The sequence below is a fragment of the Rana temporaria genome, chromosome 9 (assembly GCF_905171775.1).
Source record: "Rana temporaria chromosome 9, aRanTem1.1, whole genome shotgun sequence".
In the NCBI taxonomy this organism is placed as follows: Eukaryota; Metazoa; Chordata; class Amphibia; order Anura; family Ranidae; genus Rana; species Rana temporaria.
The window spans coordinates 123,665,860-123,693,061 of NC_053497.1; the positions used below are offsets into that span (position 1 = coordinate 123,665,860).

A 27,202-nucleotide genomic window follows, 5' to 3' on the forward strand; every position below is an offset into this window, starting at 1 on the left:
TCAAGGGGAAGGGTGGGGACTTTTAAATTGTTAAGTGATTGTGTTTCCTGTGGGGAGGAGCCATCATCTCTCGGGTGCCGTCCTGGAAGGTGATGAGAGAAATGTCACTTCTAGGTGGATAGACCCATTAAGAGCATAATAAATAGCTTAAAAGCTTTACCAATAAAAGGGTTCGATCATAGAAGCCAAATTAAGAAGAAAACATGTTTAGCTGAGCAGCACATTGAACTTACCAGCAGCATAGCTGATGAGCCGTTGGGTCTTGATAAGTGGATGGTCATCTCTGGAAACATGCGATCTATACGGCTAATAACATCATCGATGTAACTAGAAAAAAGGACACATGATTAATACTGGACTTGGATCTTGCCAAGCTGAAAATGACAGAGTTCAAACAAAAAGACAATGCTATATTTCACATGTTGAGTACATATTGAACTGATAAAACCATAACTTCATATTAAAGGCCACTTTTCCCAAAACAGATATATCTGATTTTGGTATAAGTTGGAGATTTAAGTCAACATGCAATCCCTTAGGATCCCAGCAGATTGATCTAGGCCTCCATGTCTGCATACTTTCCTCACCAATTACACATGTCCCTCCTTTACAGACTGATCAAACTTAAACAACAAAAAAAAAGGATTTAGACAAAAAAGGTAGTACAAAGTACTAAAGAACATCACAGTGGCTAAAATTCCAAAGAACAATAACTGTCACACAGCACAACGGCAGGTAAGTGTGAAATACAACAGCCAATAGGTAGTTCGATTTTCCTTCAGTTTTGCTGTACACATTGCTTGTATGCATTTATAAAAAAATGTAATAAGATAAACAACCACCCAGGCTAGGCTCTGAAGAAGAAGCTATGACTTCAGAACTTATCAGCAGCCCTGATGTCTTTTTCATAGCTATCTGAAAACTATTGGTCCTGGACTGATCACCACGATCAGGTGTCTACGCTAAGCGCCTTCTCTCCATATGTTCGCGAGTAGTATTGTATTTTGGTTTTATTAATAAAGAAGTTTTTTAGCTGTACAACAACTAACCCCTGTAAATTCAGAGTACGGGCATTTGACATTGGTGGAAAAGAGGATAGAGATATTTTAGAAGAAAATGTTGCACTTTTCTTTGGCGAGTCCAAACATGGTATCCAGTCTTTGTAGGGCAGGAGCTTAGCCATAAAAGTCTGAGGGGCCTCCAAAGGTGGTGGCCAAGGAGAGAAGTTGTGTGCCCGCTCTATTGAAAATGTAGCAGTAAATTGCTCCTTCACATAAGTACAGATTAAAAGCTCATGAAGGGTCTGAACCCTCTTATTTCTCAGGTAGGCCCAAAAATCGGAGATTAGTTTGGTGTAAGCAATTAAGGTCATCTTGGCACTGCATTAGGTGCTACAGTAAGTCAACTTTGACCTTTTCAATTCTAGAAGTGATTATGGACTGAGACGGAATTGGCTTTCAGTATTTTGATTGTCATTGGGAATGCTGGATCAGCCATGGGTGAGGAGGGGATTGCTGACCCCAGAGGCTTTTCTCTCTCCGCTAAACTTTTCAAAACACACTGCTACATCTAGAAGGTGCTTAGCAGGCAAATTTTCACACTCCAGGGACTCAGAAGGTGCAGTAGATAACTGGACCAAAAGAGGTGAGTTTGCAGATAGGATATTACAGCAGTAGGTGTGTCAAGAAACGGTGTTGTCAGTTATCATCTTCTGCTTAGTATCACAGGCCATACCCCCTCAACCTTAACAAAGTTAAAGTGGTTTTAAAATGGAAACATAATTTACTGTATTTATTGGCATATAACACTCACTTTTTTTACCCTGAAAATAGAGGGTAAACTGTGCATGCGTGTTATACGCAGGGGGCTGTGGAACGTTATTTTCCCTGAAACTTCCCTGTTAAAGTTAGGGTGCATGTTATATGCCGATAAATATGGTACTTTAATTCCATCACCCCTCTTTATACACCTCACTCGATCCAGCACTGTGCCCTTCTGTAGCGGCTCTCTCCTCCCGCTTCCTGGTTTCACAGGCTTTGCTAAGACAGCAGCCATTGTCTCCTGCTGCCGTCAGTCAAATCATGTGAAGAAGGTGGTGGCAGGACAGGGCCGAGTCTTCACTGTCTGTCTATGAATGTGGCTTGATATGGGGGCACACTCAGAAGAAAAAGAGGAGCCAGGAGCACCGGTGGGGAACCACAGAAGAGGTGGTTTGAAGCCACTATGTGCAATGGAACGGAGTGGGTGGGCTTTTATGAGTGTGCAGTAGGGGTGGCCCTAACAAAGTTTTTTTGACCTCAAGGAAGCCTACACATAACCCATAAAAGTAATTTGCGCTGTACAATTTAAGATAAAACATTTGCCTTTAGTTATAGTTTAACAACTTGACCAGCCCATAGTAAAAATATGTCATCACTTTGACGTTAAATACTGGCGTTATGACAGCAGCTAGCTGCCAAAAACTCAGTATTTTTACTATGGTCGATTCCCTTCTTGCCCCTACCTAATGGATTGGTAAAGTCGTCTCTATGCCCTTGGAGGACTGGAGCGACGTTTGATGTCACTTCCGATTCCCAGGCCATAGTAAATATATATATATTTTTTTAAACAAAAGTGTAACTTGTTTTCATTATTTTGCTCTTAAAGGTAAATAAGAGATTTCTTTTATTACAGGACTCTCCATAAATAGGACCTGTCATCCTAATTTCTATTACAAGGGATGTTTACATTCCTTGTAATAGGAATAAAAGTGATAAAATAAAGGGACAGTGTAAAAATAAAAGAAATAAGGAAAGATTTTTTTTTAAAGCACCCCATTCCCTCTGTGATTGCGTGCTGAAGTGAACGCATACGTAAGTCGTGCAAGCATATGTAAACGGTGTTGAAACCAAATGTGAGGTATCGCCAGGAACATTACAGCCATAGCAATAATTCTAGCACAAGACCTTCTCTGTAACTCTAAATAGGCAACCTGAATTTTTTTTTTTAAAGCAACGTCTATGGAGATTTTTAAGCACCGTAGTTTGATGCCATTCCATGAGCGTATGCAATTTCAAAGCATGATATTTTAAGTATCTATTTAATTGGCGTAACATCATCTTTCACATTATACAAATTAATTGGGGTAAGTAATGTGTTTTTGTGTTATTATTTCATTCACTAAAGTGTATTTTTTCCCAAAAATATGTGTTTGAAATATTGCTGCACAAAAACTGTGCGACATAAAATATTGCAACGATAGCCATTTTATTTTCTAGGGTCTCTTTCTAAATGCCTTCTGCCTTAAGCAACTGGTTAAAAAAAAAGCGAAACAAGTTAAAGCACAGTGTTGAACAGCACTGTTCTGCGAAGCACTCTTTCACACTTTTCTCTGGTGTGAGCGACAGCCAGCGCCATTACCGCAGTCCAGCGCCAAGCCCGACTCTTCTTCTGAGCTCAGCAAAACCATGTTGTCGCTTTGCAGAAGAACAAAGGTCAACACTAACTATATGCTAATAAAGACATAAGGCATTTCTCTTCCGCCGATGTGCAATCAATAAACATCCTCAGTCTTGGACACTGGCTACAGCCTGCAGAATATAATGAAGCAAGCTCAAGCAGTGCGAGATCAAGACAAATTGAAAAAGCTTGCTGGAGAAATAAGGTGGGTGCATTCTGGCACACTACAGTCCAGATTTAGCACAACCTCTATTTGAAATAGATACTAGGGTTGATTTACTAAAAACTGGAGTGTGCAAAATGTGGTGCAGCTGTGCATAGAAACCAATCGGCTTTCAGTTTTTTTTTTTTTTTGGTCAAACAAGCTGACTTTAGAAGCCGATTGGCTACCATGCACAGATGCAGCAGATTTTGCACTCTCCAATTTTGGTAAATCAACCCCACTGTATTCACATATGATTTTACATAAACCACATGATATAGAACACATAGAACAAATGATATAAAAAACCGATAATAAAGTGGTCTAAAACATGCAGTTTAGAGTGGAAACAGCATTATTTTCATCGTTGGTTAAAACAATATTTGCCAGAGAGCCATTTTCCAGAAAAAGCAGTTGGAACATTTTTCCTCTTTTCAGCCTCAATCTTTCTGTATGTCAATTCTGCCATGGTTGGATAATGAATGAATTGCACATAATACACACTAAGATGAAAATTCAGTTTTGAGTTTTGGAAGTACTTGGAAGACATCACTGCACATATATTCTTTGCACACAGGTGAATTCACAATGTTGACACCCTAGCTCTAAGGTATTTAGGAGATTGAGATTAGAAGTCTTAATTTAAGGACTTCATCACAATCATTAACACAAAATATTTCACAAGTGCTGCCCTCTTCCAACTGGGGAAATCGTTATCTGAACAAAAAAACAACAAAGGAGTGCAGAGGCCTAGTGCATGACCAAATGATAATTTATTAAAAGACAAAGTCAAAAACATATACTCATAAGCAGAAAAATGGCTAAAGGTATTGAGCAAAGAAAAAGTAACAGTCAAGTCAAGATGTTGCACAGAGACCGAAGACATACTCAGATGCACATGCCAACGCATTTCAAAAGGCCAAGAACTCTTCCTCAGAGCATAGAAATATACAGTATGCTGTGAAGCAGAGGACTTGTAATTAGAAACACATAAGCATGTACATCTGAGATCTTGACCAGTCATGCTTGTTTTGCTTTTCTCAATGCCTTTAGCCCTTTTTTGGAATTCATCTTTTAACTGCTTGCCGACCAGCCGCTGCAGTTATACGGCGGCAGGTCGGCTCTGCTGGGCGAGATCACGTAGCTATACGTCATCTCGCCGAGCAGCCAATAGGGGCGCGCCCCCCGCTCGCCCCTGACGCCGACGCGCGTGCCCGGCGGTCGTGATCAGGGGGGGAAATGACCTATCGTCTGTTCATACAATGTATGAACAGCGATTTGTCATTTCCCCATGTCAATCCATCCCCCCTTCAGTTAGAACACACCCAGGGAACATGATTAACTATTTTTATAGTAATCAATCAGCGATTTTTATCGGTACCGCGACATTATGGCGGACACTTTTGACACATTTTTGGGACCATTGGCATTTTTATAGCGATCAGTGCTATAAAAATGCCAATGGTCCCAAAAATGTGTCAAAAGTGTCCGAAGTGTCCACCATAATGTCGCAGTACCGATAAAAATCGCTGATCACTGCCATTACTAGTAAAAAAAAATATTAAGAAAAATGCCATAAACTATCCCCTATTTTGTAAACGCTATAACTTTTGCGCAAACCAATCAAACATTTATTGCAATTTTTTTTAATGAAAAATATGTAGACGAATACGTATCGACCTAAACTGTGGAAACAAATAGTTTTTTTTATATATTTTTGGGGGAAATTTATTATAGCAAAAAGTAAAAAATTATAATTTTTTTCCAAATTGTCGCTTTATTTTTGTTTATAGCTAAAAAACTAAAAACCGCAGAGGTGATCAAATACCACCAAAAGAAAGCTCTATTTGTGGGAAAAAAAGGACGCCAATTTTGTTTGGGAGCCACATCGCACGACCGCGCAATTGTCAGTTAAAGCGACGCAGTGCCAAATGGCAAAAAGTGGCCTGGTCTTTGACCAGCAATATGATCCGGGGGTTAAGTGGTTAATCAATTATCATTTGATAATGCACTAGGTCTTTGCGGCCTTTTGTTATTTTTATTTAGAGACATGTATTTTGCAAACAAAGATTTTTAGAATAAAAAGTCACCACTGTTTGTGGCACAATCTGTTCTATAAAACTAGGCAGAAATGGCCTACACATATGGTGATCATTTCCTAAGGTCTATCAGAGTCCACCAAGATGTGCGACAATGTAGTAGCGTAAGAGGATACATGCTCTCAACAGTCAAGAACCAGTCTCATTTCAATGGGTTGTTTTTTTTCAAACACAAAAAAATAAGAAAATTATAGGCAACAAATTTAAAGATTTGGGCATTTACTAGCCAAATTCCTTTTAGACAGAGTGGCTAAGGGGGTAAAACCTTTTTCATGTGTTTATTGTAGTCCGTGTCCCCACTAGTGATATTTCCTCTCACCACCTGTTCTGTACAGGAAGCAAAAAGAAACAATTCAATTTTTTTTCCAGTAAGGGAAGGAAGGGTTAGAACCTCCATCAGTTTAGGTGTTCCTGTCCCAATAACAACTGATCCAAAGGGGGCACAGGCAGTGCCAAGAACGAACACATTCTTATCAAATCTATTCTGAAACGAAGACAAAAGCTTTGATTGGAAATGGGCATCCAATTTTTAATGTCGCCCCTGCCCCATTTTATTTTTTTATTTAACCTTTTCATGATGCTTTTAGATCGGTCACATGACAAACAAGATCCTCTCCTCTTCCCTAGTGCTAGATGGACCTAAATTATGCCGAGTGTACCTGAAGTCATGAGGTCACTGCTGGTTCATGAATCATTGTATATATGAGTGCAGCGTGCCATAGTGATGTCCCCCAGCGTCATTGAGCCCAGAACAGGATCAATGTTGGATCACAGGTCAAGTAAGCGCAGGGAACAAAGCACAGGGAACAGTGCAAGAAAATAGGTGAATATTGCAACAAGAGCTGCCTTTCTTTCAACACTTGGGCTATTTATGTATTTTTGCTGTAGTTAAGTTAGATTTTAAGAAATGGACTAAATGATGATCAATAATAAAAAAGACAAAAAAAAAACATGGAGATATGTTAACTCTGTTGAGGTACACTACAGTTATATGTCTCTGTTCTTGATTTATGCTACTCTATGGGAAACCTTTCTGCTAACTTTCACAGAGGCAGGATCCTGCGGCATTTGTCCACACCGGCAACTCTGATTAACGTCTGGACAGATGGTGACGAGTTTGAGTCTGACCCCTCTTCTGGGGCTGGATGTGTTCCAGTGCTGGTGTGATGCTGCTCAGCTTCGTTGAAGATTTAAAATAGCAAACGTATCCCACACAACGTGTAAGAGACACGCTGTTCATTTCATACACCCATGCAAAGTTGAGAAATTGGGCATCTCTAACATGAAAACAGCAGTATTGAGAAAAAAAAAAAAGGCCACATCAATAATTATTTTGCCCAAAGCAGTTCAGATATGTTGCACACCCAAAAGGGGAAAGTTCCGCTCTTCCTCCTCCGTCATGTTTGGATTCTTTTTTTATCCTTCTTTAGCAGGTACCTACTCTCACGTCTGGTCAGATCACCTAGGCAATTGTTTTTGCAACGGCTGACTTTAAAAAAAAAAAGTTAAACCTGAGTTTATACTGCAGCACAGAGCGGCTCACAGCAGGGATCTGGTGCATCCCCGTTCACCACTTCAGGTCCTATTTTAGCCCGAATTTTTGGCTGAATTTAGACCTGAAACAGACCAGAAAATGCACAGGACTCCTGTGCAATTCACGCTGGAGCCGCTCCGGAGATGTGTCAACCAGCTCCATAGAGACATGCAAATTGCATTCGGGGGAAACACACATCTAATTCGCAATAGTGTGAACCCAGCCTAAAACTGTAGTAAAGTATTTTAGCAAAAAAAAAAAAAAAAGTTAATGGCATAGTGTGCTAGCACATTATGACAGACTCACCTGTAAAAGAGATCTCTCCACTGGTGCACTGTCACCGCTAACAGGGATTTTGTCTCCCGTCTGGGTCCGTGGGCTCCGGCCCTTTGAATGGCTGAGCTGCGATGAGGTCACTGAAATGCATGCGCACGAGAGTCACACCTGCGGCACAGCATTCTAGATTGATAGCACATTCAGTGTGCCTCAATTCAGAGTGCAGTGTGTATTTACCGGTGACGTCACCAGTTACAAAAATTGTGAATATCTCTCAGACGGTGCACATTTAGGAGATATTCATTGTACCTACAGGTAAGCTTTATTATAAGCTTACCTGTAGGTACAAATGACCAAGCAGCATTTACTACCACTTTAATATTCTATTAGGTAATACTGTACCAATACTCAGGGATCAGTCTTAGGTTGGCTTCCCTAATCTGAATTAACATTCTGTATACCATCATGCACTCACCATTGCTACAAGATATGCGCACCCCATCCCACACACACATTTTGTAAATCAACAATTACTTCTAGATCTATCTTTGTTTAGTTTGTAATCTGCTTGAAGAGCTCTGATGGGTATTAGTATTTGTGTAAAAGACTGTATAATTATGAAACATTGAATAGTAATAAGGAGCAGGGCTGTGTTTTAAGAAATTAAAACACAGTAAAACTCTATGTGTTAGTGGTCATCTTATGTTTAAAGGGGTTTGTGTTTATTCCCACTGGACTGGATCCTTGGCTCACTTTCTACCAAAAACACTATCAAAATGGAGCCAGTATATTCACCCTATAACTGTGTGGGTCTGCACAGATTTCCACTGAATCCAAACTGGCCCTACTGTATACATGTTTATGTGAATAGGTTGTGCCATGCTGTTTATACCTCAATTGTGTTTTCCATATGGTACCACTAAGCTCTATGTACAATGTACCTGCTGGAAACCACACCAAAAATTGAAGGATGCAGGATATTTTATGTGCACCTCAATGAACTGCATAGATCTGGGCACAGGAGCAGAGGTTCAAGTGCAATGTTCAGTGTTTTCTGTAAAACATTTCAGAGCTACATGCATGCATCTGTTAACCGCTGATTAACAACCCCACAGTTTTATCAAACCTTCCACTCCCCTTCCTTTTCCTTGAGGTTGATTTTTCATTTATTTATTAACCTGTGATGAGAAAAATAATATTTTCATCTCCAGCACAGTTGTCTCCAACACAAGTCTATACATGTCAGCAGAGAAATCAGCTCCGTCCTTCTAGCAACACCAATTAACAATGTTTAATAGAGCAGAGAGGGAGGGAAGGTATTTGGAGGGAGCGCTCAGTGACGCATGTTCCCTAGTTGGGTGTTCAATTCTCCCCAGTAAAAAGAATGATGATAATCGGGACTGCAAGAGGGCCTGTCGCACTGCTGACCTAAAAAAGAACCTGACTAATTAGGTGATATTGCAAATTGGGGTTGATTTACTAAAACTGGAGAGTGCAAAATCTGGTGAAGCTCTGCATGGTAGCCAATCAGCTTCTAACTCCAGTTTGTTCAATTAAGCTTTGACAAAAAAAACTGGAAGCGGATTGGTTTCTATGCTGCACCAGATTTTGCACTCCAGTTTTAGTAAATCAACCCCTTTGTGTTGTTGTGACCACCAAGTCGGGCATTTAAACTCAATAAGTCAAACAAAACCTCCTTATATATGAACAAACATTTAGTAAGACAGTAACAAACTTGTTTAAATAGGTTGTAAACCTCCCTGCAGTACTTACATTTAGGAGATATTCAGTTTACTGCGCCGATGATGTCATCAGACCCAGGGCCATCTTAATAGCATCATGGGCCCCTGGGCAAAGTAATGCTCTGGGGCCCCTACAATGATGACAGTGCAGGTAAACAGACATCAAGTAGGTAGATGGCAGACTGCCTCCCCTGTGTATCCATCACTCTCAGTGCCATAATGGGGCCCCCAATTTCAGGGCAGCGTGGGCTGAAGGACCAGCTACTTTGGGGAAAGTGCAGGGGCCCCCCATGCAGATGGGGCCCCTGGGCAGTGCCCGGGTGTGCCCTCTCATTAAGACAGCCCTGATCAGACCATGTGCGCTTAAGGAACGGCCCGTCTGTGTTGTTTCTTCAGAAGCGATTGCCATGACTGACTGGCGGGAGTGATGTCACGCACCTCCAGCCAGTCACATAGCCCGAGTCCGCGTCTCCGGAAGGAAGAGGGGGCAAACAAGGATGCGATGTATACTAGCACATTATGCCTTTACTTCGCAGGGAAGGGGAAAATGTTTTTCTCCCTGCTGGGTTTACTTACTCCTTAAGACCAGAGCTCACTGAAGTCTAGATACCCAGATCATTTGTAGCCACTTCAGTACTGTATATTTAATAACCCTATGACAAATGCTCCTATGTCAATGGTTTTAGGCCGTTTTAGTTGTTTCTTATTAAAAGGTGTGAAATAAATAATTATTGGTTAAATTCCACAGCGACAGCTTTTATTTAAACCTCTTTTTTTTTTTTACACAAAAAAGAGAGCAACTGCGATAACCAATGGCTGCCCTCTCCGGGAGAAGACAATTGGTGATTCCCCTGTCAGCGCTGTCTGTGTTGATGGGCGAATCATGCAAATTTCTTTCCTACAACCCATGAATTTCCCAAAATTTGCACCGTATATGCTGGCCTAAACTAAATTTATCATCATGATTGCCTGTTATGGTGATCACATGATCAGTAGGCACACGGGTAGTTCTTAGCCTGAAATATAAAAGTTGCACATGACACAGGAAACTCTCTGGAGGTTAAGAGAGATACGCGCTTTCATTCTACAGTCTTCTAGTATGGAAACCAGACCCTATTCATTAGCGAGGGCTGAGGTTCCGCATTTAGTAGTTGTCTTACGCTATACTCCATTTTATATACAAGCAGTACTTTGCTGAGTAGTTCGTTTTAATAACGAGTTGTGTTGATGTGTTGCAGCCTGATCAGCATGTTCACACGCAGAAAAAAAAAAAATATATATATATATATTATCCGCAAAGGTGATTTCTGATAAAAGTTCTGGAAGCATCTCAAGACCAACTAGAAAATGCATTTCCTGCAGAAAATTCATGGGAATGCTAAATAGCTAATATGCTAAAGCTAACTGGATGAATAGCTTAACCACTTCCATACAGGGCACATATTCACCTTCCTGCCCAGACCAATTTTCAGCTTTCAGCGCTGTTGCACTTTGAATGACAATTGCGCGGTCGTGCTACACTGTACCCAAACTAAATTTGTATAATTTTATTCCTACAAATAGAGCTTTCTTTTGGTGGTATTTGATCACATCTGGGATTTTTATTTTCTGCTAATTTTTTTTTTAAAAAGACCGAAAATTTTGAAAAACAAATGCTTTTTATTTGTTTCCGTTACAAAACTTTGTAAACAAGTACGTTTTCTCCTTCACTGATGGGACTGCACTGACGGGCACTGATAAGGCGGCACTGATAAGGTGGAATTGATAGGCACAGATAGGCGGCACGGGTGGGCACAGATGGGCGACACGGGTGGGCACAGATAGGCGACACGGGTGGGCACAGATGGGCGACACGGGTGGGCACAGATGGGCGACACGGGTGGGCACAGATGGGCGACACGGGTGGGCACAGATAGGCGACACGGGTGGGCACAGATAGGCGACACGGGTGGGCACAGATAGGCGACACGGGTGGGCACAGATAGGCGACACGGGTGGGCACAGATAGGCGACACGGGTGGACACAGATAGGCGACACGGATGTACTGTATTATATTGTACTTATGGATGCCAATCAGTGCCAAACAATGCCTGCCAATCAGTGATGCCCATTGTGGGCACTGATTGGCATCCATTGTGGGCACTGATTGGCATCCCTGGTGGTCTAGGGTGGCATACCTGGTGGTGGGCATCCCTGGTGGTCTGGTGGCATTCCTGGTGGTTTAGTGTAGGCATCCTCAGGGGGGCTGTGCTGATAATCGATCAGCACAAACCCCCCCTGTCAGAGGAGCAGCCGATCAGCTCTCCTCTACTCACGTGAGTGAGTAGAAGAGAGTGAGAAAAAGCCGCTAAACGGCATTTCTTGTTTACATCGTGATCGGCCGTGACTGGACAAGGCTGATCACGTGGTAAAGAGTCTCCGTCAGAGACTCTTTACCTAGATCGGTGTTGCGGGGTGTCAGACTGACGTCATATGACGTCCAGTCAGAATATTGAAACCACTTTGCCGCCGTCCTTTTGTAATAGGGCGGACGGCAAGTGGTTAAATCTGTAAGAAAAAGTTGAAGTGAGAATCAGCATTCCCACCAATTAGCATCTTTTTAAAAGTAATTACCTTTTGCAGGCGCTGCCCCATAAAATTTCTACCATCAAAACTGCCCCCATCAAAATGCCCATCATATTACCACCACCAAACTGCCATCAAATTGTCCCCATCAAAAACTGCACCATCAAAATTGTCCCCATCAAAAAATTGTCCCCATCCTATTGCCCCATCTAAAACTACCCCATCAAAAACTGCCCCCATCAAACTGTCACATGCTCTCATTGACTTCAATGTTAAAAAAAGGGTTAAAAAGCGTAATATTTTAAAAAGTATAAATAGTAGAAAAAAGTTGAAGAAGTCCCATCATTAGCTGAGAGAGCTGAGCATTTTAAAAGTTGAATGGTTCTAATAGCTGAAAGTATGCATAAGTTACGCAGAGCCAAAAAACGTAAGGAATAAAATTGAAATGAAAGATAAATAAAAAAATGAACAATAGTGGGACTGCTGAAGCATTCCCACTAAATATAAAATGGTTTTGTATTTTTTCTTTTTATTCTGTCTTTTTTAATCTTTTACAAAAGTAAAAGGTGTATCACAAAACTGAAACTAGACAAAAATACCTACATTTTGATGTAAATTGTGTATGACAAGTAGATCTTGTGGGCGTGAGAGCAATTTATAGAGAAGGAACAAAGATATTTTTTTTTTAAAAGCGCTGTGCTGTAGCGATGACATCATCCACTCTAACCAGCCCCATAGACACTCTGTTTAATCGCTAAAATTTCCTGAAATAATCACTAAACAAACAGCTTTTTCACAAAAACTGTAAAAGATATCAAAGTGAAAAGATATAGCCGGATAGCTGAATATTTTGTGAACATTTTGGCGCCTGTAGGTGAAATTATGAAGGAGCTGAAACTTTTGGGAGCGGACGGAGATTTTAAGGATTTGAAGCACGCGCTCATTGTTTCAATGTTAAATTTTTTTTTAAAAAAGCTTAATATTTAAAAAAGTATAAATAGTAGAAAAAAAGTTGAAGATCATTAAGTGAAAGAGCTAGGCCCCTTACACATGCCCGCTTCGCTCGTCCGCTTATTACAAGTCCGTTTACGGACTTGTAATGGTTCCCTATGGGATCGTGTCCGTTAGCGGATGGAGCATCCGCCAACGTCCGCGACCATCCGCGTCCGTCGGGATCCGGTTTTGCGGACGGAAGAAAACCCTATTTTTCTTTCGTCCGGCGGAACGGATCGGATGCAGATGGACAGACGGTCCGTCTGCATCCGATTCCCCATAGGGGAGAGCGAAGAAGAGACAGGGCGGTCTCTGCACTGTGTGCGGGGACCGCCCTATCCGCCGACAGCTCAGCGGGGATGACGGATGATCCCCGCTGAGCTTTTGCGGACACACGGAGCGGACACAGAAACGGTCCGCTCCGTGTGAAAGGACCCTTAAACATTTTAAAAGTTGAATGGCCTTAATAGCTGAAAGTATGCAGTAGTTACACAGAGCCAAAAAACGTAAGGAATAAAATTAAGAATAATAAAAAACTAATAACAATACTGGGAAAGCTATTGAGCATTACCACTAATAAACCTGGCTTGAGGGGGGTAATGCCTTTAAACATGAAGATGTGGGAACCCAGTGACAAGCAGTGAGGGATGAGGGGAGTTGCTGTCAATTTGAAGAATCTCAATAATGTTGCCCTGTTGCAAGACCAGCTACGACTGCACAATGCTTCGATCCTTCAGGATTGATGGTGGATGAAGAAGACTGCAGCAGCTCACCAAATGCCTGCGGCCATTTATACATTTATCTATGCCGAGCATCCATTAACAAGAGGTGAAAGGGGCAGCTCATTCTTAAGAATGGCTCTAAAAGCCCTGAATCAGGAGGGATGCCTTTGAAAACAGAGATCTTAAGTGTATGTAGATACAATGATACATAGTACCATGTCAGTGCCACATAGAATTTAAGTGCATTATCTACACTGACAGTCTCCATGCATGCAAAAAGAAAAACACATTAGCCTAAAGTACATAGCAAAACATATACAGTAAAACCTTGGTTTGAGAGTAACTTGGTTTGAGAGCGTTTTGCAAGACAAGCAACATTTTTAAATACATTTTGACTTGATATAAGAGTACTGTCATGTCACAACTGGGTATGAAAGAGAAGAGAGGAGCCTCCAAGTGTAGCAATATGGTTACATTTAATGAAGGTACAACATTTAGCAACATATTGCTACACTTGGAGACGCCTCTCTTCTTTTTTACACTCTGTAGCTCCTGCTGGATTTTGCTTCTAATCCCCTTGTGAAGGCTTCCATTTGTGGATGGACATTTTATGGTTACACAACCTGTCACATTGCCATAATCTTTATATGGACAATAAATTGAACGACCTATAATTAAATGGTTGTGGAGCGAATCATTTGAGTTTCCATTATTTCTTATAGGAAAATTTGCTTTGATATACAAGTGCTTTGGATTACAAGCATGCTTCTGGAACAAATTATGCTCGCAATCCAAGGTTTTACTGTATTTTGTTTTGCCATAATCATTTTTATATGAATAAATGGTTGTAGAACGAATCATCTGAGTTTCCATTATTTCCTATGGGTAAATTCGCTTTGATATAAGAGTGCTTTGGATTACAAGCATGCTTCTGGAACAAATTATGGTCACAAACCAAGGTTTTACTTTATATGACACTGGAGTAGAGGAAGGGGTTTGAGAGGTCTATAAGGGGGCAATTACTAGGGGGATAAAGTCTACCCCATATCGATATGCTATTAGATTGGTATAGTCAACATATAGTGCTTTGAAAAAGTATTCATACCCTTTGAAATTTTCCACATTTTATGTTACGTTACAACTAAAAACGTAAAAGTTTTTTACTGTGATTTTATGGCTTCTCTCAAACTGCAAATGGGACTTCTTATGGCTTTCTTTCAGCAATGGTTTTCTTCTTGCCACTCTTCCATAAAGGCCAGATTTGTGGAGTGCACAACTAATAGTTGTCCTGTGGACAGATTCTCCCACCTGAGCTGTGGATCTCTGCAGCTCCTTCAGAGTTACCATGGGCCTCTTGGCTGCTTCTCCGACTAATGCTCTCCTTGCCCGGCCTGTCAGTTTAGCTGGACGGCCATGTCTTGGTAGGTTTGCAATTGTGCCATACTCTTTCCATTTTCGAATGATGGATTGAACAGTGCTCTGTGAGATGTTTAATGCTTGGGATATTTTTTTATATCATAACCCTGCTTTAAACTTTTCCACGTTATCCCTGACCTCTCTGGTGTATTCTTTAGCCATCGTGATGCTGTTTGTTCACCAAGGTTCTCTAACAAACCTCTGAGGACTTCACAGAACAGCTGTATTTATACTGAGATTAAGATACACACAGGTGGACTCTACTAATTAGATCAATTCTGAAGGCAATTGGTTCCACTAGATTTTAGTTAGGAGTATCAATCATGTGCCACTTTGTGTTGGTCTATCACATAAAATGCATTTACATTTTTGGCTGTAACATGACAAAATGTGGAAAATGTTAAGGGGGTGTGAATACTTTTTCAAGGCACTGTACATCTGTATTAGGAAAGTAGACTGGATATTCAGAAAATTTACATAACTTTGAGCATATATCCTGATAATTCACAGGCTCCACATACAGATAGTATTCAGAAAAACTATTCTATAACCGCTTAAGGACCGCTGCATGCAGATTTACGTCGACATAATGGCACGGCTGGGCAAACGGGCGTATATATACGTCCCCTTTAATTTGCCGACCATGTGGTGGCGCGCCCGCGGGACCCTTCACTGTTTACTGCCAGTGTCATTTTTACAGTTTATAGCACTGTTTCGCTGTAAAAATGACAATGGTCCCAAAATGGTGTCAAAAGTGTCTGATGCGTCCGCCATAAAGTCGCAGTCACGATAAAGATCGCAGATTTTTACTAGTAAAAAAAATAAATAAAAATTACATTAAACTATCCCCTATTTGTAGATGCTTTAACTTTTTCGCAAACCTATCAAACATTTTTTTACCAAAAATATGTTGAAGAATAAGTATCGGCCTAAACTGAGGAATTTTTTTTTTTATATATATATATATTTTTGGGGTATATTTTTTATAGTAAAAAATATTGTTTTTTTTTCAAAATTGTCGCTCTATTTTTGTTTATAGCGCAAAAAATAAAAACCTCAGAGGTGATCAAATATCAAAAGAAAGCTATTTTGGGGAAATTTTGTTTGGGAGCCACGTCGCACGACCGCACAATTGTCAGTTAAAGCGACACAGTGCCGAATCGCAAAAAGTGGCCTGGTCTTTGGACAGCCAAATGGTCTGGGGCTTAAGTGGTTAAATGGAGCCCAAAAAAAACGGAGCCTGGCCTTCTGAATTTACATATTTGGCTGTTTTGTTGGCCTATGAATTTTAGTACTACCTGAGTCAATGACCCAGAGGAAAGGCAAAAGTCCTTATTTGCCATATGTTCCTTACAATTAAAACACTTTACACAAGAGGTCAGCTCAGGACCAGCTGTCCGTTTTTCAGCCAGACCCAATCAGAGCCTCCATTTGTTTCTATGGACACTCAGATGTAAACCGTGTCCATTTACTTCTGGCTACCTCTGGGTCCAATCTGGCAAACAAAAAAAACGAAGGGGATCCATTCCCCTCTGTCTGGCTGGATTGGATCGGAGGGTAGTGAGGCGTTTAGATTTGGCTGCCCATAAAGTACATTGGGCTGTGTCCGTGTCCATAAGTAATGAGCGTCTGGACCATTCCTCCTTACAAAACATCTCCAGTTCAGTTAGGTTTGATGGTTGCCGAGCATGGACAGCCCGCTTCAAATCACCCCACAGATGTTTAATGATATTCAGGTCTGGGGACTGGGATGTAGATTTTGAGCAGTGTTTTGGGTTGTTGTCTTGTTGAAATATCCAGCCCCGGCGTAACTTCAACTTTGTGACTGATTCCTTAACATTATTGTCAAGAATCTGCTGATATTGAGTGGAATCCATGTGACCCCTCAACTTTAACCAGATTTCCAGTACTGGCACTGGCCACACAGACCCACAGCATGATGGAACCTCCACCAAATTTTTACTGTGGGTAGTGTGTTTCTTGGAATGCTGTGTTCTATTGCCGCCATGCAGAATACCCCTTGTTATGACCAAATAACTCAATCTTTGTTTCATTAGTCCACAGCACCTTATTCCAAAATGAAGCTGGCTTTTCCAAATGTGTGTTTGCATACCTCAAGTGACTCTGTTTGTGGCGTGTGTGCAGAAAAGGCTTCTTTTGCATCACTCCCCCATACAGCTTCTCCCTGTGCAAAGTGCACTGAATTGTTGAAGGATGCACAGTGACCCCATCTGCAGCAAGTTGATGTTGTAGGTCTTTGGAGGTGGTCCGTGGGCTGTTTTTGACCGTTCTCACCATCCTTCGTCTTTGCCACTCCAATATTTTATGTGGCCTGCCACTTCTAGAACTTTGCCTGTGGTCTTCCATTTCATCACTATGTTCCTCACAGTGGACACTGACAGCTTATATCTCTGCGATAACTTTTGTAGCCTTCCCCTAAACCATGATGTAGAACAAATAGTTTTCAGGCCATTTTAGAGTTGTTTTGAAGGCCCCCATGTTGCCACTCTTCAGAGGAGAGTCAAAGAGAACAACAACTTGCAATTGGCCACCTTAAATACCTTTTCTCATGATTGGATGCACCTGTCTATGAAGTTCAAGGCTTAATGAGCTCACCAAACCAATTGTGTGTTCCAATTAATCAGTGCCAAGTGGTTACAGCTATTCAAATCAACAAAATGACAAGGGTGCCCAAATGTATGCACCTGTCTAATTTTCTGTTAATCCAATAAACCTCATTTCACTACTGAAATATTACTGTGTCCTTCAGTTATTTGATAGATCAAAATAAAATTGCTGATCCAAACACCCAAATATTTATAAATGACAATCATGGAAATTGTCAGGGGTTTCTTAACGTTTGCATACGACTGTATATACACACACACACACATAAAATAAATAAATATATATATAATACACATACATATATACACACGCACACACACACACAAACTGTGCAAAAGTCTTTGGCAGGTGTGAAAAATGCATCAGAAGTGTTAATTGTTTATTTTTATCAATTAACAAAATGGAAATTAAATGAACAGACGAGAAATCAAAATCAAATTAATATTTTGTACCAACAATTCAGAGCACAGCGCCACGCCATTGAAACCAGTGTGAATGCTCTGGAGTGACATCATCGTGGCTCGGCCATTAAAATGGTCGGAGCCCATAAACGTGAACTTTTTTTTTTTTAAAGAACTTTACTACCGCTTTAACCATACAGGTGTCTGTTAAACAATTTTACATTTGCAAATTTCATAAGGGCTGCAAAAGGCAGTTGCAAATGCACAGACTGCTCTTCTAGAACAAGCCACTATATTCCAGCAACAGATATTTTAATAAATGTATAAGTAGCTATTTAAAGACAGCATGCACGCATTTCCACTTAAAGCTGAAAAAGAGAAGAAAGTTGATACTTGGCGTGACGTCGCACCTCCATGGGGAGAAGCAGCCAGTCTGCTAAAACCCCAAGTTTTCAATTGGTAAGTCTGTTCTATTCCCACTACAACCAAATGTGTTGAAAGCTCCAGTTCCTTCTGGATGACTCTCTTTGAATAGTAAGTTGGAAAGGCTGACATATGGTCACATATGTTCAGATATTCTATAAATACCAGCAGATGAGACACTGGATGGAACACCAGATTACACTGTGCTCACACTTGATTAAAATATAGAAGATGAAACTAATATTAATCATGCCGGTTTAAGTACAGAGGTCCAATGAGTTTGTTTGCAAATATAACTGTGAAACAAGACAGAAACCGCAATGAACTTTTAGCTCATACGGTGCAGATCTAAGCTTCTATAATGTGTTTTAATCACTCAATACTGTGGTCAAGCTGCAGGACTCTGAGTACCTCACAAAAGACTGCCGATTTTTAGAAGGCTAGAAGAAAATAAAAAGCACGTTTTAGAATGAATCATTTAATCTGGAAGATATCAGGAGTTCAAGGGGGAACCACACTGTTTTTAAAGCTGAAATCTAAAATAAAAACATAAATTGTTTTAATACAAGAAGCATGTGTACATTCTTACATTTTATCATCTCCTGCCCGCCATATAGAGAAATGGCGGCGGTGGGGTTGCTCTTTCGTTCTGGGATGAAAAAGCGTGGAAATCAGCAGCATGCTGTGTGTCCCATGTGATCAGCTGTGTCCAATCACAGTTGATCAAATGTAAACAAGGAAATGCTGGTTATTGGCTTTCCTTTCCTCACACCAACAGCGGTGAGTAAAGGAGAGCCAATCAGCTGTATTTTCTCACAGGAGAGACCTGCACAGATAATCAGGGCACTAATCGTGCACAGCAGTGATGCCAATCAGTGCCGCATTTTAGTGTAAGTCCGTTCCGCTTAAACGTGCTGCCTATCAGTGCTACCCATCAGTGCCGCATATCATTGCGGCCCATCAGAGCTGCATATTAGTGCCTGCTCATCAATGTCCATCAGTACAGCCTCAACAGCGCACATCAGTGAATAGAAAAGCATTTTTTTTCAAAAACTTCAGCCTTTTTTCATTAAAAAAGGAAACCACAGTGGTGATTAAAACAGAACTTCAGTAATTTTTCCATCTTTTAAATCTTCTGCCCTTGTTGTTTTAACCTTGGATAGTAATTTTTGTAAATGCCTTATACAGCCCACTTTTTTTTTTTATTTCATTTATTGCTATTAGTCCCTCGTGCCAGATAACAGGTACTTTTTAGGGACTTATCAGGGTCTCCCCAGCCCTCAAATTAACTAACCGATCAAGATGTTCCTCCAGATTTATTTTCTATAGGAAGCTCTCCTGACCATTTACCGTGATCCTGGGCTCACAGATGGAATGGGAGAGGCTGGGAACCACTGCAGGTGACAGGGCCTTTGCAGCACTGCAAAAGTGATTGTGCTATAAAGCTGCCAGGATATTTTTTACAAGACAGCTGACCACCAGCTGAAAGGAAAAATAGGATTTTTTGACTTACCGTGAAATCTGTTTCTCTGAGTTCATTGACAGACACAGCATTCCATTATTCAGAACCATAGGGTTATAATCGCCCCCTACAGGAGTAGGACACTAGGTAGAAGAATTGGCTATGTCTATGGGCAGTCCTAGGTGATATACACCCCCCTCTCTGCTAGAAGCCTTTAGTTCAGTAACTAGCAGTGGCAGAAGCATCAAAAACTCATTAGAGGGGTGGGAGTTGTCTGTCAATGAACTCAGAGAAATGAATTTTACGGTAAGTCAAAAATCCTATTTTCTCATTTGTTTATTAACAGACACAGCATTCTATTATTCAGAACCATAGGGACGTCCCAAAGCAGTGCCTAACATGAAGGGTGGGACAACAAAAAATCCCAAGGCTAACACAAGAGCCAACCAGGTAAGATGAGCTCAACACAGAAACAATCTGGAGCCCAACCTGTACAATACCCCTTCAAGAGGGAATAGACCCTCTAAACAGCAGCCTGCAACACCTTGCAGCCAAAAGAAGCATTCTCAGATGCGAGCACATCCACATGTAGAATTTTTGCGAAAGTGTACACACACGACCAAGTGGCCGCCTTGCAAAGCAGTGCAGCTGCCGCCTGATGATGGAAGGCCAAAGAAGCAGCCAAGTAGAATGCGCCGTATCAAGGAAAGGAGGAACCCAACCCCTGATACAATGACTCTGGTCTATTCTATATCCGATCCATGCAGAAAGGTCGCAGTAGAAGCAAACAGCCCCTTTGTTGGCCTGTCTGATGACAAACAGTAAGTCTGATCTCCGAAAAGGTCCTATGACTGGCAAATACACCCGAATTGCTCAAACACATCCAGGTCATGTGCCTGGTGCGGGGGGGTAAAGGCCCTACAAGTACAGATAAATATCTGCTGATCTGCCAGAAATGCACTGCAGGGCTGACAACATACAGCTTTTTTTGGACTGAGTGGTATCAGCCCAACTCAGTTTTCTCTTGCCAAACTGCTCAGACCCACCTACTCTCCCGTCTCCCCAAACACAAATGCTCATCGGTTTTGAGATAAAAACTGGGAGGGCAAATAACTCTCCCTGAGATTACACAGGAAGTGAGCACATGACACAGCACAGCTCCAAATTTGTGGAAAAATACAGCTAATTGCACATAGTGCGAATGGGCCCTTAGGTGCAAAGGGTTGATTAGTCAAGTGTAAAAAATGTTTGTTGCCCAGAGATAAACCAGAAGTTGGAGAATTCTGTCCACACATCCTCCTTCCTGCTCCATAGCATGAAGACAACTCCAACATAATTCCAATAGCCAAACCATATCTGAATGTTTGCCAATCCTCTGAGGTCTATGGCCCCCGCATGGTGTTGTTACGGTCAATAATTTATCACAATCAATTCTCCACAGCCTCATTCTCCTTCTAGTATATAAACTTAACTGGACTCTCCATTTTAGCTGTATTAGGTAAATTGACTACAGATTATAATGTTCCGCCCCTGTGTTTGAAATAAGCTGCTGGATGTGATTCATCTACATGTTGATAGCTATTGTTTGGAGTGTGTGAGCAGAAGCCAAGTAGAGACACAATCTGTCATTTAGTAAGTGTAAAAAAAAAAAGAGAAACATTGTGTTTTGAAGCTGCCCACACTAGTAACCAACGGATTGGGCACTATGGGTATTATTAATAGGATCTGCCACAAACTGTTATATGAGGGTCTTTCCTTCACCCCTTGAGCGTTCCCTATTGATTTTTAAATGTGATGAATGGCCTTCAACGATCAAGGCTTTCAATAAGAAAGGAGATCATCTACTTCTTTTAAAATAATGTTAACCAAAAACAATCATGACTACATATTTTAATGGATCAGGAAAACGCCACCATGAGGTGGGGTGACTTTACACCAGTATGCTGCAAATAAAGACAAAGCAAGCAATTTGCATACTTGGTCTAGGTCAGTGGCTTAAAAGTGACTGAAGCCAGAACGAGGCACCTATACATTAGCCCCTATTGGGCAACAGTCCAGCCCCCTAAAGTTTGAAGGACAGTAAACTGGCCATTCAAACTTAATAAAGTTTGGAGACCCCTGCTTTATAAAAATAGCAGGCTGGCGTTTGACCCATGAAAATAATCTTGCTCCCATACAGATTTTGGAAGCAGATAGGACAATAGTTATGTGGTTAGGTCAGGGGTCGACAATATCCGGGCGCCAGGTCACAATTGCGACAAGAAATTGTGACCTGGCACCCACGCCCGCCGGTAATTGAGGCCGCGGCTTTGCAGCCTACAAGGCCGCGGCCTCAATTACCGGCCGCGGCAGGGGCGCTGTGCGATCGCGGTGGGCCCGCGATGGCTGGTAATTGAGGCCGCGGCTTTGCGGCCTTGTGAAGTCCCAAGCTCTTCTTTCTGTGAGCTGGCGCCATCTGGTGGTGGCCGTTAGCATTACAAGTTAAACAGCAATTTTAATGTCATTTTTCACTATTTTCACTGCCATCTCCTTCCCTCTAATTAGAACCCCCAAACATTATATATATTTTTTATTCTAACACCCTAGAGAATAAAATGGCGATCATTGCAATACTTTCTGTCACGCCGTATTTGCGCAGCGGTCTTACAAGCGCACTTTTTTGGGAAGAAAATACACTTTTTTAAATTAAAAAATAAGACAACAGTTAAGTTATTCCAATTTTTTTTTAAATTGTGAAAGATAATGTTACGCCGAGTAAATTGATACCCAACATGTCACGCTTCAAAATTGCGTCCGCTCGTGGAATGCCAACAAACTTTTACCCTTTAAAATCTCCATAGGCGACGTTTAAAAAAATCTACAGGTTGCATGTTTTGAGTTACAGAGGAGGTCTAGAGCTAGAATTATTGCTCTCGCTCTAACGATCGCGGCGATACCTCACGTGTGGTTTGAATACCGTTTACATATGCGGGCGCTACTCACGTATGTGTTCGCTTCTGCACGCGAGCTCGTCGGGACGGGGCGCGTTTTCTGGCTCCTAACTTTTTTAGCAGGCTCCTAGATTCCAAGCAAATTTGTCAAACCCTGGGTTAGGTATATTTCTAAGGACAAGTCAAACCCACCACTGTCCACAAATATTACCCTGTAAAGGATTAATCATCGTATACTAGTAGAGGTTTATTATGGAACAAATAATAATTATAATAATCTACTCTGTATGATGTCACTGGTTTTTAATACACAATGTCAGATCGAATCACAAAAATGGTTGCCTTCCATGAGTACTGCGATAGACACAAACTTTTCAGACAGTACACTGACGCGGCTAAGAAGCTCATGCAGTGGACAACTCTTAACAAGTGCTTAAAATGCGAGATGCATCACTGCTGTAATTTATTTATAAAGTGTAGACAATGTATTCTGCAATGCAGCACAATAGGTGTGAAAATTAAAATGATGGTGGGCGCTTCCTTTAATCTCTGAGCATGAAAGGTGAAAATGGGAAAAACAAGAATGATGTTGGTGGGGGGGGGATATGATGAGTCTAGCAGAATTGTTTCTTTATATTAAAATTCATATACTTCAGGGTTGACTGCAAAGCTGCCCATGTTTTGAGGTGATTGGGTGGAGTTTGAAAGTTACATGCTTTCCAACATATGACACCGTACAGATTTATTGATGTACAACATATGGCAGTATAAGGATGTAAAGGTAACCTGAAAAAAACTTTCCACCCTGAAAATAAAGCACATCTCCAAAAATCTTTTTCTATTAATAATAATTATGCTTAGACACCTTTCACACAGGGGCATTTTTCAGGCGCTTTGGCGTTAAAAAAAAAAAAAGCGCCTGAAAGAAGCCTCATCTAATTCCAACGTGAAAGCCTGAGTGCTTTCAGAGCCCTTTCACACTGCCAGTGCCCGAAAAAAGATGGTAAAGCTCCGCTAAGAGCCCTCCCACACGGGGGCGTTTTTCCGGCGAATTGGCATTAAAAAAAGCGCATCAATGGGAAGAGGCGCTTTAGGAGTGGTGTATTCAACGTTCATTAAGCACTGCAAAGAAGCTGCATGCAGGACTTTTTTTTTGACACTCTGCCAGCACAGCACTCAGGCTTTCTTTCATATTGGTATTGCAGATGAGGCTGCTTTACAGGCGCTTTGTTTAACGCTAAAACGCCTGAAAAACGCCCCCAAAAAAGGGGTCTTAGACAAGGGAAAGAATTGGAACCTCTGACAGCTTTTTTTTATGTAATATTATCTTCCATTGGGAAAGGGTGATGGGGGGTGGGGCCTGAGGCTGTGAGGGAAGCCAGTAGGAAAATAGAGGGTCATTATAAAAACTTTATGGTGGTTTTTTTTTTTGACCTGCCATAAAAAAAGAAAATTCAAGCTGAGGGGTTCATGAATACCCCAGGCATATTTAAACTCATCATTACTTTAAAGACTTTTAGGAATACAATGGTTTTTGGATGTTTTTCCACTACTCTTATTCCTGGATAAAACACAGAAGATACAGGATGATAGATTGTCTTTCCTGCAAGTATTGAAGATTTAGTTTTCCATTATGACTGCCATGTTTCTTTAAAGCTTCAGCATCATAAAGCCCCATGGATGTCAGAGGCAAGGGGGTGGGGGGGGGGGGGAGAGGATTGTGAAACAATATCTGAGAAAACAGCTCTTCCACCCACCTCCTAATGAAATGCTCTCTGACACCTTGTGTGTCTGCCTTCATTAGTCGTCGTGATGGCACACGTTCAGGCGCAGTGACTGTTGTTTACAGGGAAAGTTAAAAAGAAGCCCAGCATGAGGAAGAGATTCTGGTACACTGTGTCCAAAGAATGCGGCAGACCGCAACTTGTCACAGACATCTATTGATTTAATTAAATCCAGGAGGCTAAACGCTGTTTAGATTAATGGCGACGTAGATTTTCTGTTCGCTGTCTTCTTTAGCGCGCCTGTCTCTCCTCTGTCTCATTTTTAACTATATTATGGCCAATACTGATCATTTAAGTGTCTTTTCATCTACTGCAAGTCATTAATGAGCCCCAGTGAGGCAGGGGAAAAAAAAAAAAAAAAAAAGATTTGGAATCTTTTACTTGGAAGGTGATCTAAAATATATTTCGACAAGATAAAACAAAACAGAAAATCTATTTTACGAAAGAAGCTAAAAAATCAGGGCGACTGCAAATCCTACCCACATTGCACAGAAATGCTACCATGACTGGTTTAAAGCGGGAGTTCACCCATTTATTTAATTTTTGCCCTTTTCCCCTTAGATTCCTGCTCGTTTGGTCTAGGTGAATCGGCTATTTGTATTAAAATATGAGCAGTACTTACCAGTTTTCGAGATGCATCCTCTCCGTCGCTTCCGGGTATGGGTCTTCGGGAGCGGGCGTTCCTTCTTGATTGACAGTCTTCCGAGAGGCTTCCGACGGTCGCATCCATCGCGTCACTCGTAGCCGAAAGAAGCCGAACGTCAGTGCGGCTCTATACTGCGCCTGCGCACCGACGTTCGGCTTCTTTCGGAAAATCGTGACGCGATGGATGCGACCGTCGGAAGCCTCTCGGAAGACTGTCAATCAAGAAGGAACGCCCATTCCCGCAAGCGATGGAGAGGATGCATCTCGTAAACGGTAAGTACGGATCATATTTTAAAACAACTAGCCGATTCCCCTAGACAAAACGAGCATTAATCTAACCTCCGCTTTAATTACGTCCTGCTTAGTCCAGCAAGAATTGGGAGTTTAGAGATGTGCCCGAACCTGGCTGCATCTACTCAGATCTCATTACCCCATGCCATAAAGTTCAAAAAGGAAGTTTGATATTGATAACAGTAGAGCCTCAGCTTTTCTCATCTGGGCAATAAGCCTCAACTAGGGCCGAAACAACTAATCGATTAATCGACAACTAATCGATTATGAAATTAATCGATTACAATTTTCATAATCGATTAATCGGCTAGTAACATAATGGGGTTAAAAAAACGAAAATTGGCCCTTTATAGTACAAAAAAAGCAAATCGCTACTGCAAATATTACTTTCAATGTCCCACAGTAAAAAAAATGAACCCCTTACAGTAGCAATTATTTGCTCTTTTTGTACTTATTTTTGTTTTTTTAACCCCCATTATGTTACTAAACATCTCAGGCCTGGGGTCACACCTCTGTGTTTTGGTGCTTTTTGCAGAAACACACTACAGTTCAGTTACATGTTTTCCTATGGGACACGTTCACATCCATGATTTTTTTCAGCTGCTGCGTATTTGGAAAGGGCACAAAACGGTGCCATTTTGTTTTTTTTTGGTTCAATATACTTCAATGGAGAAGCTACAGAAAAGCATTTAATGTGTTTTTGCAGCAATTTGTGTTTTGTAATCTGCCCAACAACAAATTGGCCCACATTTTTTTTTAAATGCAATTTTTTTTTTTGTAAGGCTATTATCCGATTAACCAATTAATCGAAACAATCGGCCAACTAATCGATTATGAAAATAATCGTTAGTTGCAGCCCTAGCCTCAACCCGCCAATGTTCGAGCCTTTCTAGCTCTGCTATTGGGACTGTTATATAATGGAGGTGACATCAGCTAAAGCAGAAGTCTGTATGCAGCCTGGTCCTGGAATCCAGAGGCTCCTGAGAGATTGATTTTAAAATGATTTGCAGGTAAAACAAGACATTAACACTTTAGCAGTAATGTTGGCCGAAACTGTTTTTAGAACATGACAGTGTAATTTCAACATGCATTTGTGTCTGTGGACTAGAGCTGCACGATTAATCATTAAAGATTGTGAACTTGATTCGACCCCCACACGATCTTAATCAAGCATTTCCACAATTCATGTAAGTAAAGAGCAGTTTCCTTACTCACAGCTGTCAAAAAAAAGCAGCCGACAATGTTTATTAACAACATTGCTCAGTGCTGAGAGACAAGATAAAAAGAAACATTGTACCTTCTGTTTATTCATTTGCAGATCAAAGGGGATGAACTTTGGTCTGCAAATAAAGTCAGTTTAACCACTTCCCGCCCACCGTATAGTAAAATGACAGGGAAGCAGTGTGGCTCTTGTTTTGGGACATCATATGACAGCACCCAGTTTAGCCATGATCGCGCGCCCGTGGCTCTTTACTCATGTGATTGGCTGTCATGTAAACAAGGAAGTGCCATTTATTGGCTCCCCTCGCCACAGAGTGTGAGGTGAGGAGAGTCGATCAGCAGCATCTCCTCACAGGGAAGATCTGTACAGGTAATAAGGGCACTGATCACCAGTGCCCTGATTACAATGCAGCCCCAACAGTGCCCATC

At 41.3% G+C, this 27,202-nt stretch overlaps 1 protein-coding gene across 1 annotated transcript in view; it reads right to left on the minus strand.

Annotated features, from left to right (window-relative positions):
• The window catches only part of MED27 (mediator complex subunit 27), a 377,771-nt gene that overhangs the window by 123,489 nt on the left and 227,080 nt on the right, over nt 1–27,202 (minus strand). The window contains exon 4 of the mRNA XM_040324410.1: nt 234–327. Within this exon, the coding sequence (XP_040180344.1) occupies nt 234–327 (94 nt within the window). The remainder of the gene's footprint in view (nt 1–233; nt 328–27,202) is intronic.